Here is a 14412-nt window from a genome sequence, read left to right as displayed (position 1 = left end):
ATAGGGATTCCTTCACAACTATTGAAGGTGAGATAGAAAGAAAAAAAATGTAATGGTATTGATGGTGGTTTAGAACGGAAAAAATGTTATGTTTCTTCATAATAATGGGTTTGGAGAGAGAATTTCATGTTTGGCAACACTTGGTATAAGTAAATTACGGGATGCCGAAAAGGAATTGTTTCTCCGTAAGGGGTTTGGAGAAAAAAAAATGGATAATTGACATCTCTTGGTATATGAAATACGGGGTGCCAAAAGAGTTGAGCGGAAAGTGTGATTTTGGTTGAATCATTCAGAGAAGGAAGTTTGGTATGGTCACCATCATTTGTCGGGTCGGCAAAGGATTTTGATAGTGTAGCCATGGTAGTAGCGGAAGCAAGAAGAAATGGATCAAAATCTCATGAGACCATGATAAAGTTATGAGAAAGAAAATGTTGGAAAGCTAATTATATTGAAGAGTATAAAAGAGTATTTATAGTACATAAGTAAGCATTAGACTATAACTAGATACATTAGAGTATTTGTGTAGGTACATTAGCTAAAAATTAGGGAAATATTTGAGAATCAACCTAATTGTGTAAATCAAGGGTAAACATAAAATTGTGCCTAGTGAATGGTATGTAATGGAGAATCAACTTTAATTTACACTTTGTTTGGATTGAGATAATTGGAGGGAAAGGAAGAGAAGAGAAAAGAAGGAAACCATCCTCACTTCTTTGGATACCTTTTGATAGAAGGGAAGGGAAGGAAAATGGAAGGATTCATTTTCCCTCCCTCTTTAAGAAACCCAATAATCCTTTCAATGTTGGAAAGATATGGAGGAAAAATGTAACCTTTTACCTTCTCCCACCCCTTCCATTCCTCCCCCTTCCTTCTTCTTCCTTCCCTTCCCTTTCTCTTCCCCTTTGCTATCCAAACAAACCGTTAGAGTGTGTTTGGATTGAATGAAATGGAGGGAATGTAAGGGAAGAGAAATGGAGGTAGGGAATAACTTTCATTTGGATAACAAATTAGGGATGAAGAGAATTGGAGGGGAGAGAAATGGAGGGATTAAATTCTAAGAAAATTATCTCTTCAACAATAAAGAGATTTGGAAGGAAATAACTCCATTCTTCATTCCCATTTCTTTATCTTCCCTTAACATTACCCAAACAAACTGTAACTCCAACCGCGAGTTAGAGGCTCAATTCTTGAAATATTTTATACACATCCGGGCGTACTGTGTACTATACCCAACTAATCCAAAGTTAGTTTTTACTCTTCATTTGATGATTAAATAAAATCAATTATCAAAATGAGAATAAAATACTCATGAATGTACCGTGCACTTGAATGTATATAACAACATCTCCTCAATTCTTATTTCAAATACTTAAGGGTAAGACTCTTTTACGACTCTTTTTCTCTACTTTCTCCCACTTTCAAATTAAAAATAAAATTTATTAATTTAAGACGGATTTAGGCATGTGAGTCCAAGTGCAATAATTCCTCAACCGAAAAAAAAAGTTTTACAGACCTCCCTCTCGATTTGCCCGACCTTAGAATATCTACCACCTTATACCTAGACCTGATCAAGTATGGCTCGGCTCGTTGGCCCGGCCCGATTTTGGGCAGAATTTTTTGGCCCGAAATCGGGTTGGGCCCGACCCGACCCAATTTTTTTAAAAATTTTATTTTGGACGGGGTTGGGAATGCGTTCTTATGCATATTTAGTTGATTTTTAGGCCCGACCTGAAAGCCCGCACGACCCGACCATTTTGAGCAGGTTTGGGCACAAAAATTCCGGCTCGAAGCTTGGCCCGGCCCGAGAAGTGGGCATAATTTTTTACTGCGGCCCGGCCCGCCCAATTATCACCTCTACTTATACCCTATTTATACATGGGTAATGTTATCTCTTTTTCTACCTTTGTTTTGTTGTCTTATTCGTTGAACCTACACAACTTCACATTCATTCATCACTTTCCTATAGATATAAATTATTTTTTTAAGAAAATGTCATAAATTGTGTGGTTATAGTAATATAATCAAGAATGTCTATATGTATTAAACTAAGGATGCACTTCATTCATCTTAAAAAAAGATTTTGACGCTAATTAGATAAAATTAAAAGTAAACATAATGTGAAAATTGGTTCAATCAAGTTTAATAATTTCAGTTAATGAGAAGCAAACGCACCTTATAAGAGTGTATTTAATTGAAGAAAATATCTAAATAATATACTTATGAAATTTACCTAGAAGCACTATGCGTAACATTAATCATATCACTGTAAAAATTATACCGAAATTTTTATTCCACGTATAGTACAGGATATAAAATTGTGAGCATATAATCTAAATCATCAATAATTTTATTAATCTATAATAATAGTAGAGGAGGTTCAATACTCCATTACAGCATTACTCCTATTCTTTCTAGTTTCTAATTTATTGTCATATTAATATTACATTTTGAGAATGTCTAAGAAAACATGTATACATCTGACTTGGAACACGTTTAACATTTGAATGGTATGTAAATAAATAAAGACATGAAAAAGGCATAAATCTTCCATAGACAGACGAAGCTTCGTATGTAATAATGAGGATTTGCATAACTGAAAGAGGCAATAAAGTATGCAAGGAACTAAAGAAGCAAAAAATTGTAGAAGCAACTAAATTTGGTCAAAAAAGTTGATATAACTACTCTACTATCAAGTCTAAGCTTACTCGGTTTGTTACGTACCTACCGACCAAGGTGATAGTAATACACTATTAGTATTACTACTATTGAGTACCGTACTACCGGCCAAAGAGTACTAGAATTGTAAGAGTAGAAACTACTTTTTCATAGTATCTGCCCTCTATAAAGGAGTACGGAGTATTATTCTTACTCTTTAGTGTCTTAGATTGGTAATGTATATGTAAGACACAATACGTGTGTACTCGTTTAATTCATTTATTATGCTATTTCTTGAATATATAGAGATCAATATTTGGTGAAATAAAGTGTTGAAAATGGGTCTTCTTTGGTTAAGGGAGTTGATTTGAGCTTGTTGTTTGACCATAAACCTGAATTTTGTATTCGATTGTGTTGACAATAAAAAATTATGAAAATTCCATTTTAATAAAATACATATTATTATGAATCTAATAAGACCCACTTGATATATTTTTTCTTTATAGATTATCATATACATAAGGTCAAAGTTTGGTCAAATCCGACAATCAGATCAAATAAATTTTATCAGAAACAAAATTAAGGTGAATTAAACTAGTCCTTCGTAAGTGCTTTTTAGCTTTATGTAAGTGTAAAAAATAAAAGGATTGTTGTAAGCAACATTTGTTTTACAAAGATTCGAAAAGAGGGTATAAGTGAAAAAAAAGGCCTAACCAACTTAGGGCCTGTTTCGATTTACTGAAAACAACTGAACTGAATATAGCTGAAATGAATTGTTTATGAGAGAAGTAAATTAAGAGCTAAAGTGAATTGAACTGAAATTAAGCTGAACAGAATAGACCCTTAACCCCTAATTGGCAATATATAGGTCTATAGAAGTTGAGGCTAGCTATATGAACTAAAAATATAACTTTTGACAAAGATAACCTCCACCATTAAGCACTATCCTTATCACTATGTTGCCACACATAGTAGTAGTTTACTAAAAGCTACTTTGTACTTTAAAATAACTGTTGAACAAGCAAAATAAATTAATACAAGTTCAATGTTGTGAAAATCAATTACTCCATACTATATCAAAAATAGTTTAAACGAGACAGACAAAATAAGTTGAGTAAAACGGAGTACTTGAATTAAAAATAAGTCAGATATTTATATAATAGCCCACGCACCCATGACTGAATTTCTCCGAGTGTCATACCCCCCTCTTACCCACTCCCTCTCTAATCAACACTCATTTATTTCTCTCTCCTCTTTCTTCCCCCACGCATTTCACACTGCCTTCCCATCTTCTCCAAGCCGCCACTCCCTCTCTTTCACGTGTTTCATTCCTTCCTCTCCTCTCCTCATTTTTCATGAATTTCTCTCCTTTGAAAATTCATCCCAATTAAATAATCCAATAATGATGAATCTCTGGTCATCTGATGACATTAATGGATCTTCATCTTCTTCCCTACTCATGATGGACTCTTACAACCCTTCCATCTCCACAACCACCGCCTCCGCCGCCGCACACGACACCCTTCACAGCCGTCTACAAGCCTTAATCGACGTCCCCGCCACCCCTCGCGGTGAGAGCTGGACTTACGCTATTTTCTGGCAATACAGCATCGATTACTCCGGCCAATCTCTCCTCGGTTGGGGTGATGGGTATTACAAAGGTGAAGATAAACAAACCCGCCAAGAAAAGGCGGCGACTAACCGAATTTCTCAGGATTTAGCCGAGCAGGAGCACCGGAAGAAGGTTCTCCGGGAGCTGAATTCGCTCATTTCCGGCGTTTCTCCGCCGGAAGATTCCGCCGTTGAAGAGGAAGTTACCGATACTGAGTGGTTCTTCCTTATTTCTATGACTCATACTTTTGCTAGTGGTGAGGATTTACCGGGCCAGGCCCATTTAAGCTCCTCCCCGATTTGGGCCGCCGGGCCTGAACGGTTGTCGAGTTCGCCGTGTGATCGGGCTAAACAAGGGTCGTGTTTCGGGCTTCAGACGATGGTGTCGATTCCGGTGTTGAACGGCGTTGTTGAGTTGGGGTCCACTGAGGTGATTTTTCAGAGCCCAGATTTGATGAATAAGGTTAGGGTTTTGTTCTGTTTTGGGCCTGCGCCTGGGCCCAATGACCCGGGTTGTTCGTGGCCTGTTCCAGGTTCTACCCCTGCTCCTTCCAGTGACAGTGATCCGACTGCGATGTGGATCAACGACCCGAACCCGCCGGAAGTGAAGGAGGCGAGAAAAACTCCTACGCCGCCGCCACCACCGCCGACGATACAACAACAATCTCAGCCGTCTCAATCGAAAGTGATTAATTTGGATAGTCCGATTAAGAGCAACGTTAGTGAGGCTCAGAAACCTGGGTTTTTTACCAGAGAGTTGAATTTTTCGGAGTACGCTGGGTTTAATGGAAGTGGGTCAAAGAGTAATGGGAGTTTAAAGCCGGAATCTGGAGAGATTTTGAGTTTTGGGGGGGGTGATGTTAAGAAACCTGTTAACAATGGTAACTCCAATTCAATTTTTGGGGCGAATTCTCAGTTTTTAATGGATGAGAATAGCAATAAGAAGAAGCGTTGTTCGCCTAATTCAAGAGGGAGTAATGATGAGGGGATGTTGTCTTTTACTTCTGGGGTGATTTTAGCGTCGTCCGGGGTGGGGAAATCGAGTAATAATGGCGGTCCCGATTCCGAGCATTCCGATTTGGAGGCGTCCGTTCGAGAGGTGGATAGTGGTAGGGTGGCACCTGAGCCGGAGAAGAGGCCGAGGAAGCGAGGGCGAAAGCCTGCTAATGGAAGAGAAGAGCCATTGAATCATGTAGAGGCGGAGCGACAACGGAGGGAGAAGCTTAATCAAAGGTTCTACGCGCTTCGTGCGGTTGTCCCCAACGTTTCGAAGATGGATAAGGCGTCCCTCTTAGGGGACGCCATATCGTACATAAACGAACTTAAGTCGAAGCTCACAGTCTTTGAGTCGGAGAAAGAAGGATTGGTTGCTCAAGTTGAAGAGTTAAAGAAAGAGTTGTTAGCCTCTAGAGGAGGCGTGGGATCACTAAACCATCATCAACAACAACCACCACCGCACTTTGATAATGATATCAAAGTGAATGGAATTGAACAACAGCATTTGGTAGATTTAGAAATCGATGTTAAGATTGTCGGTTGGGAAGCGATGATTCGCGTCAATTGTAACAAGAAGAATCATCCAGCCGCGAGGCTAATGGCCGCATTGAAAGAGTTAGACTTAGATGTCACACACGCTAGTGTATCGGTTGTTAACGACTTAATGATCCAACAAGCGACCGCGAAGATGGGGAACCGATATTATAGCCAAGAACAACTAAGGATGGTTCTAACTTCTAAGGTATCAGATCCCAGATAACAAAGTGAAAATTGATGATAAGATGATATTTAGAAGTTAGTTATGCTATGTTGTTCATATTAGTTATTATTGATCCCAGTATTAATTATTGGGCAGTGTATAATTATAGTTTAGTTGAAGTTAAATTCTTAGATTAAGTTTAGTGTATGTTGTATGTACAAGTAAACAGGAGCTGGGTGTATATATATCCTTTGCCAATCTTTGTAAATGGAAATAAAACACTTAGCTCCAACACCAAGTTTTGATTCTTGAGTTGATTTATGGTCTAAGGTCTTGTATGTGTATAAATGTATAATTCCTGTTTGTTCTGAGCATTGAACTGAAATGTAAGGCTGCTAGGAGAGTAACTACTATGGTAGTGTTAATAGTGACCTTTTGGAACTACTGTTATCGGTTTACAGAAGTTAGTGTTAAGGTTACTTATAACAACCACATCTAATCGGAATAACTAGAAATGGAGCAATTATTTGAGGATGTAGTAGTATTCCGTAATAGTGTTACGCGGAGTACTTTATAAACAAATTGGCATGTGCAGATTGAAGGAAATTAAAAAGTTTATGTTATGTTAGTAAAGTGACATTCACATGGGAGTTGTTGTAGCCGAGTAACAGTTTTTTGTTTGTTTATGCAAATAATAAAATGCAAACTTTATAATAGTAGGTCTGTAGGTGGATATTTTTGTACAATTTTTATCTGTAATTCAGTAAGCATGTTATGTTGATTGGTTCATTAATAATAGCAAAGTGCATGATTTGGAAGATTCAGGTTATCTCACTCTGTTTCTCGCGTCACTGTTTTGGGATCACTAACAACCACGTCTTACTTATTTCTGCTTTTACTTAGAATGTAGCAGCATGTTTGGGTTTATCTTGTTAAGTTTTACAAACTTACTTGCCAAACTCCCCATTTCTTGTTTTCTCAGTTTCTCCCCCTCCCCTTTGCATCTTTATTAGGGTGTTTATTCGGTGTTTGGTTTGTATTTGGGTCCAATAAAATTCAATTTGAATTGAATTTTATTTGAAAATATTGAGTTCAATTTAAAATGTCTAAACAACCAATTCTATTCGAAATGAATTATAATCCGTAGTACTTATATATTTTTTTTTATCCAAACCGAAATTTGAATAAGAATAATCTGCCATATAATTTTAAGGAAATGACATGTTTTTCTAATAATGCAATTAAAAATACGAAATATTAAGCAAAGTTTAGTTTAGTGGAAAAGTTAGCATCTCACTAATACAAATATAAGGTTGTGGGATCAAACTACACTTAGGCATTTTGGGGTGGGGATTATTCCCTTATCCTTCCCCCCCCCCCCTACTTCTAAAAGGGCCTAATTTGTTAACTCAGACTGAATGTACTTTTGAGAGATTTCGACATGCAATTCTCCTTATCTTGATCAACATAAAATCATATACAATCCTCATCTACGTCAATTGTATATGTCACTTTAATTATAAGTTGCAATTATTTATCCATATCTACTACTCCTGGCCTATATGTTTTAGCGGACATACCGCCAATGATCTAATATTTAATCTGGCAGCTAACTAACTCTTTGAACTCATTTAATATGTTTAACAATAATTTAGTTTTATATAGTTAATCATGTTGCCTATTCCATTATAAATTCATGCAGCTGCCAGACAAGAATATAATGCTCATGTAATTTTGTTAAATAATTCTCCTAATAAAATATTTGCATTTGACTTTGATTTGTTAACGTTTATTAACTTTGATCGTATTTTAATCAAGCTTAAGCCTTAGGGGGTAGTCGGGGTACCAACTACCAAACTACGAATTGATATATTTGCTTCTATTGATATCATTAGGTGTTAAATTATCTAGCGAATTTGTATCTTAGGGTCATCCTCTCACAATCTCATACACTCCTTGTATACTTGTACGTACCCCTGCTTAGAAGCATGAAATGAGTATATAAAAAGAAATATTATATTTACCTAACATTGTTAATTGGTAAGCAAATAACCACATATCATATTCTTATCCAAAAAATAATTGAAAATAAAACCCCTTTTTTGAAGGAAAGAAGGAAGAAATATAATAATACCATATTACCATAACATAAGCAAAGTGAAGACTAGTGGTTGGAGCTTGAAAAACAGAGATTATATATTTTAAACCTAATTTATTTCAATTCTTTAGCTTGAGTGTAAAATGACTAACATGTTAATAATTAAATCTTGCTTACTCTTTTAAAAATTGCCTTTATATCAATTATCAAAAAGAGTCATCCAAGAATTGCGCCACGGATCTAATATGGACTAGAATAGACATACATTATGGTGGACCGAGGATCGAATTAGTATAGAATTGAAACCAATTTGTCATTTTAATTGGATTTACAAAATTGCTTAGTAGCCTTTCGTAATTCATATATCTTGAATACAATATACTTTATGGTGGATCGAGGATCGAATTAGTATAGAATTGAAACCGATTTGTCATTTTAATTGGATTTAAAAACATATTCGATGTAACATTATAATTGATATCATATACTTGCATAAGTTAAAAAAAAAAAAAAAAAAAAAAAAGTTTCATTATATGGATTGGATTATTGCAGGCCAAACTGAAAAGCTAGAATTAGGGTTTTAAGGACTAGAATCAAAACTAGAATCCGTCGTTCCAATTCATACCGATTGTCCGGATTTTGCATGCATATCCTTAGCTAGTCTGCATATGTAGCAAAACACATGCATCTTCAAGGTAAGTCCAAAAACAAAATAAACTGTATATGGAGGTTGATCCCATCATAACAAGCAAAAGCAATAAATGGTTTCCCAGAAGACAACGACAATTAGAGTACATGTTAATTTTCTCAGATAATTATGGTTGTTTTGTCATTGTCCATGAATAGGTGCAAACAAACTCCCACCACCTTGAAATAGAGATTAGATATAGTCATATAGCTTAACTTTGATAAGAAATTTGTGATCGTCAAAGAAGCAACGTGATTTATTATGTTACATTGATCCCCACCTCCCAAAATTTTGGGAAGCATGTACATGATTCATTATATATGGTCCCTCGAATGCAGCGCACCAAAAGGTTTATGGATGAGCTATGCTCTGTACGCTTTTTTTTTTTTTTTTTTTTTTTTTTTTTTATGCAGACTTTTGTCTAGTTCTTTTTAACTTATTTTCAACTTACTTCAGGTCATTATTCTACTTCATTTTAGTTCAATTCACTTTAGCTCAAAAGAACAGGACCTTAATAAGTCATAATCAATTACATCTAAAATCTCTTAAAACGATAAAATATATCTACTATGAAATTACAACTTCCCCGCCTATATATCCCAATTCCTTCCCTTTGAGGATTTAAAGCACCATCTTGAGTAACAATGTCCTCCGTATAGCTCAATTAGGAATAAGGTTCTCTGGCTTAAGAGTAATTTGTCCATGAGTACATACGGCGGGGATATTTCGCTAAAACAATTGTTCTTCCAAATTGGTTCAAGACAAGCAAACAAAACTAATCTAGCTAAGTGACAAGCTTCATAATTACCCCTTCCAGCTAAAATAAAAGATCATTGAAAAAGAAGCTTTGAAGCCTCCAATAATTGATAGGATTAATCCCAACTTTGTTCGATTCGCCAAAAATAATCTCAACTTTTATTTATTTTTTAATAATCGGAACTTTAATATGAATTTGCTTCTAATGGTCCCAACCGGTCATAAAACTTGTTATAACAAGTCACCTGACACGTGTTAGGACGTGATTGGTCAAAAGAAAATAAAATACTATAAAAATTTTAAAAAAATAATTAACTAAAACGTAAAAAAATAAAAAAATAAATAAATAAAATTATTACTTAAAAAAACTTTAAAAGATTTTTTTTTTTTTTTACAAAAAAAAAACCTCCACCAGCGCCTAACCCCCATCTCGGCTGCCGACGCCTAGTTGGCCTACTCCCCGGTTGGCAGATCTCGCTAGCGCATTTCCCCCCTCCCCCGCCGGCGAAGCCATCTCACCTATTTCCCATTCCCACGAACAACCCCTCCCCAAATTCCTCCACCCCAACGCGTCGCCCTCCTTCCATTTCCTCACCCCGATCCACCGCATAAACGCCCTCCTTCCTCGAAACGACCTTCGTCCCCTATTCGCCGTCCCCCAAAAGCCTAAATCTAACTCAAAACAACCCAAAAAATTTAATGGGAAGCCTACCCACAACAACCCAGAAAATCAAACAGGACGGGGAGAGGGGTGGGTGGGCTTCGTCGGTAGGGGAGGGGAAATGAGCCGTGCAGGATAGGCGTCGGTCGTCAGAGGTGGAGGTTGTTGCATTGGTGGTTTTTTTTTAATAATATTTTTTAAGTTAGTTAATTACACAAATAATATAAATAAAAATTAAAACTAAACTTATTTTTGACCCATTATGAAATGACACGTGTACATTAAACTTTATTTAAAAAAATTTACCTATTCAACAGGTTACTGGTCACCTGGGACCATTGGAAGCAAATTTATATTCAAGTTCGGTTATTAAAAAATAATTAAAAGTTGAGATTATTTTGGGCGAATCGAACCAAATTGGGATTATTTTTGTATCATACCACTGATAAATAAAGCCGGTCTCGCAGCCAGGCCACGAGACAGCGACACTTGGCATTCCAGTTTTTCACCAAGTGTCGCGCCACGTAGGCTATAAATAAGTATTATTGTGACATGTATGATGCTAAGTAAGAGATTTTTAAATAGATTTTTTAAGATAATATTGTTGAATAGAGTTTTATTATCGATAGAATTCTAATATTTCATATATACAAAATTAATCATAACTTTTTATAAATAGCCTATAACTCAATTCTATTTTCATCATCAAATTCGTTTTAAAAAGATCTTTAAAATAAGATCCATTTATAGTATATTTAATCACAAACTTTTATATGTAGCTGGTCAAACCGCGTCGCCAACTATTATAAGAGTTACTTCGTGAGTGTATAGGGGTTAATTGGTTAGTGTTATAGTGGTTACTCAATTAGTGTTATAGATAGGGGTTACTTAGTTAGTGTTAGAGGTTACTCAGTTAGTATTACAAGGATTACTCGGTCAGTTTTATAGGGGTTACTTTGACCGGCCAGATGGTGTGGCTAGCCGCATACAAAATGCATTGTTATTTAATTTATTTAAAAAAGATAGAGAATCAGTAAACATAAGTTTTAATCTGTAAAAATAATTTTAGTTTGGTAAAAATACTTTAAGTTTAGTGAAAATAATTTAAGCTCAATATAAGTAATTTCAAGTCAATAATAACATAGATATCTATTTACAAACAAAATTACAAAAAGTACACTATTATATAATATACGCCATATGATGTCGTATGTCTAATTAGCCTACATTATCATAACGGATTATATGACCGTATTTATTAACATTCAAGTAAAAATGTTATCTTAAAATTTTATCAACCATCTGGGTATTGCCCGGGCACAAAACTAGTATATATATAAAGGGGAGTTTTTTCCCGAGTTTTTAGAGCGCCACATAGGATTTTATTTTTAAAAAAATTATTAGAGCGCCACTTAGAATTAATATTATTAAAAACGCTACAATCGGATTATGCCATGTAAGATTAGTTTATTTAAAGCACTATAATAAAAAAGCGTCACGTAGGATTAATAATTTTAAAACGGTACAATAGGATTATGCTACGTAAGGTTAATTTTAGAGCGTCACATAGGAAAATGCTATATTTTAGCCAATGAAAAAAAAAGAATTGCAATTTATTTTAGATCAAAAATTTTATATTAATTAATTATAAAAATAAAATCAGCGCGTTTTTTGTGTGGCTTGTCATATCGTGTGGGCGGCTGAGACACACCCAAACATTGACCGAGTGACCCCTGATCGATTGAGTAACCCCTGATCAACCAAGTAAGTCCTGACCAAGTAATCCCGACCACACGGTGTGACCAGCCTCATATGAAACCTTTTGAAATAAAATATTATCTTTTTATATTACGAATTTTATCTAAATATGAGAAACAAAGTTAATAATTTATTTTATAATAAAAAATTCAAATAGTAAGCAAGCGAATGTCACTAAAGTTATTAGATAAATATATATTTAGTAAAATATTTTATTTGAAAAAATACAAACAAATCGTGCATCGAACGGACTTTATCTAGTTTTTCCTAATTGATAAGGCTATTTTAAGCACGTTCTTATTTGAGCCGCAAAAAAACAAACACATTTATCTTTGGAAATAAAGGGGGAAGTGGTTTTTCAAGAAATAGCAACGCTAACAGGTATGCATGTATTACTGTGTTAGCGAGGATGTGATATGAAAGCCACCTTTCTTATTACCAGTAAGTTCATTTCACTGTTTATTTTATTTTAATTTCTCAATTTCATAATAATTGATACATTTTTATTTTTGAATATTCATATATCAAGTTTATTTACTTTGATTATTTTTTTACAAATCGATCTGAAGTATCCCCCAACCAACCAAAGGGCCCCAACCCCTTTTTTAAAGTGCCTTAGTTGATTTTTACTTTTTAGCATGCACTATTTACCTAATCGATTCATACATAGGTTAAAAAAAAAAAAAATACTACGTATATAGTTATATAGGTATTTGCTGAAATCGGTCTCAATATAGTTTAAAATATTACTCCGTAACTTTTATTTTTATATTCTATACTTACTGATAATTAAATATATTACTCTGTATTGATCCAAATTCTGCGTTGACAATCGTAGTTAGACAGAGAAGGACGAATTTAAAAAAAGGTACTCCGTATTAACTATTAAAACATATATAGTCTGTATTATATTATCATATAAAATGTTATTATCAACTTTTTAATACTTTTTACGGAGTAATATTAATTATCTATAGTTAGGGGTAAACAAGTACGTTAACCGTGTTAATTATAAAATGGAAACAATATTAGCTTAAACTTTACAGCACAAGACCTTTGTCAAGATTCAATGGTTCTTTACTACTTTTGCCCCAGAATCAAGCAAAGAGTTAAATCATGATTGAAATTTTGCTCACTTTTACCATCTTTTTCATGAATTATTGAGACGGCTATTAGCTTTAGGCATTTGTCACAATCAACTCTTTAACTGTACCAATAATAATTACTTGTTAATCAACTTAGAAAAAAGAATTAAGAAAAGCCTACTCACTAGTCATTACTCATTTGTGGGAGTGGGATGACTGGGATCTTGCATTGTTTGATTCGTTTTAATTAGCATACTACCTCCGTTAAATATTATGTGTAACTTTGGAATATTTTATATCTCATAAATAATACCCCAAAGTTGCACATAATATTTAACGGAGATAATATATGCAATTTTCATATACTACTTAAAGTTTAATAAATTGTTATACGAGTAATAAATATCTGAACACATTTTTTGTTGAATATATGCAATATTAAACAATGCTTATCAATGTTGGTCACTCTCGCATGAAGTCCATGTACATACTAGCCTAGGTAGGCCGTTTACAGGCTCCTCCAATCTACATTGCCCTAGTTAAGCCCTCAATGATGTAAATTAAACCATGTAACTTTAGCTTAATATTACCTTATTTTATACGCAAAGCACTTTGTAATAATTTAACTTTTAGTTCTCATGTTTTAATTTTGTTGACAACCAAACAATTTAACAAGCAATATATTATAGTGTAACCTCATACGGACTCCAATCATCTATAGTTCCAAAATTGACCTTTGTCTTTACCATATTTCCTATGATAGTACATTAAATAACTGGTCAATTTAGGACCATTGTTCAGAACTAATCAATAAAAATATGAATGATCAATAAGACAACAAGGCTTCAAAACATATGTAGTAAATCCCACGTTGTTTTTAGGAAGAGATATCATTAAATTCACTGGTTTATATTTTATTTTTTATTATTTAAGGATGACACTGCATACATCTATATTGTATCATATCTCAACGAAATCATATAGAGTGGTTATATGCCATTGATTTTATTGACGGGATATGCTAGTAGGATTACCGGATCAGATTTCTATATAGCCACGTCTCATGAATAAAACCCTCACCCTTCCCCGGCCCTAACCTACATTGCCCATTCATATTGAGTTAAGCCATTGTTGTAAACTTGTAACTTTAACTTATTTAAAATTTATATCTTTATCTATTAAAAATAAAAAATTAACACCTTTATTATTTTTTATATGAATTTTTTTTTTTGGAAATTAAACCATTTTTTTTTATGTTATTAAGAGTTAAATCGTGATTGAAAATTTGTTTACCGTCTTTTCTCATGAATTACTGAGACGGCTTTAGGCATTTGTCACAATCCACACTTTAACTGTACCAATAATATTTACTTGTTAATTAACTTATAAAAAAGAATTAAGAAA

The 14412-nt window shown here is 34.3% G+C and overlaps 1 protein-coding gene across 1 annotated transcript; it reads left to right on the top strand.

Annotated features, from left to right (window-relative positions):
- The first annotated feature begins 3831 nt into the window (after positions 1–3831).
- On the top strand, positions 3832–6372 carry LOC110732543 (transcription factor MYC2-like). The gene has a single exon (XM_021912498.1). It carries the CDS (start codon positions 4058–4060, stop codon positions 6020–6022), a length of 1965 nt encoding a protein of 654 aa, XP_021768190.1. The 5' UTR covers positions 3832–4057; the 3' UTR covers positions 6023–6372.
- Positions 6373–14412: the final 8040 nt, after the last annotated feature.

Source organism: Chenopodium quinoa, unplaced genomic scaffold (assembly GCF_001683475.1).
Source record: "Chenopodium quinoa cultivar QQ74 unplaced genomic scaffold, ASM168347v1, whole genome shotgun sequence".
In the NCBI taxonomy this organism is placed as follows: domain Eukaryota; kingdom Viridiplantae; phylum Streptophyta; class Magnoliopsida; order Caryophyllales; family Amaranthaceae; genus Chenopodium; species Chenopodium quinoa.
Note: the sequence above shows the minus strand (reverse complement) of the source record. Positions and strands in the feature narration are given on the sequence as shown.

Excerpts from the sequence above, each read along its gene's own strand:
- LOC110732543 (XM_021912498.1), top strand. The coding sequence starts at position 4,058 with ATGATGAATCTCTGGTCATCTGATGACATTAATGGATCTTCATCTTCT.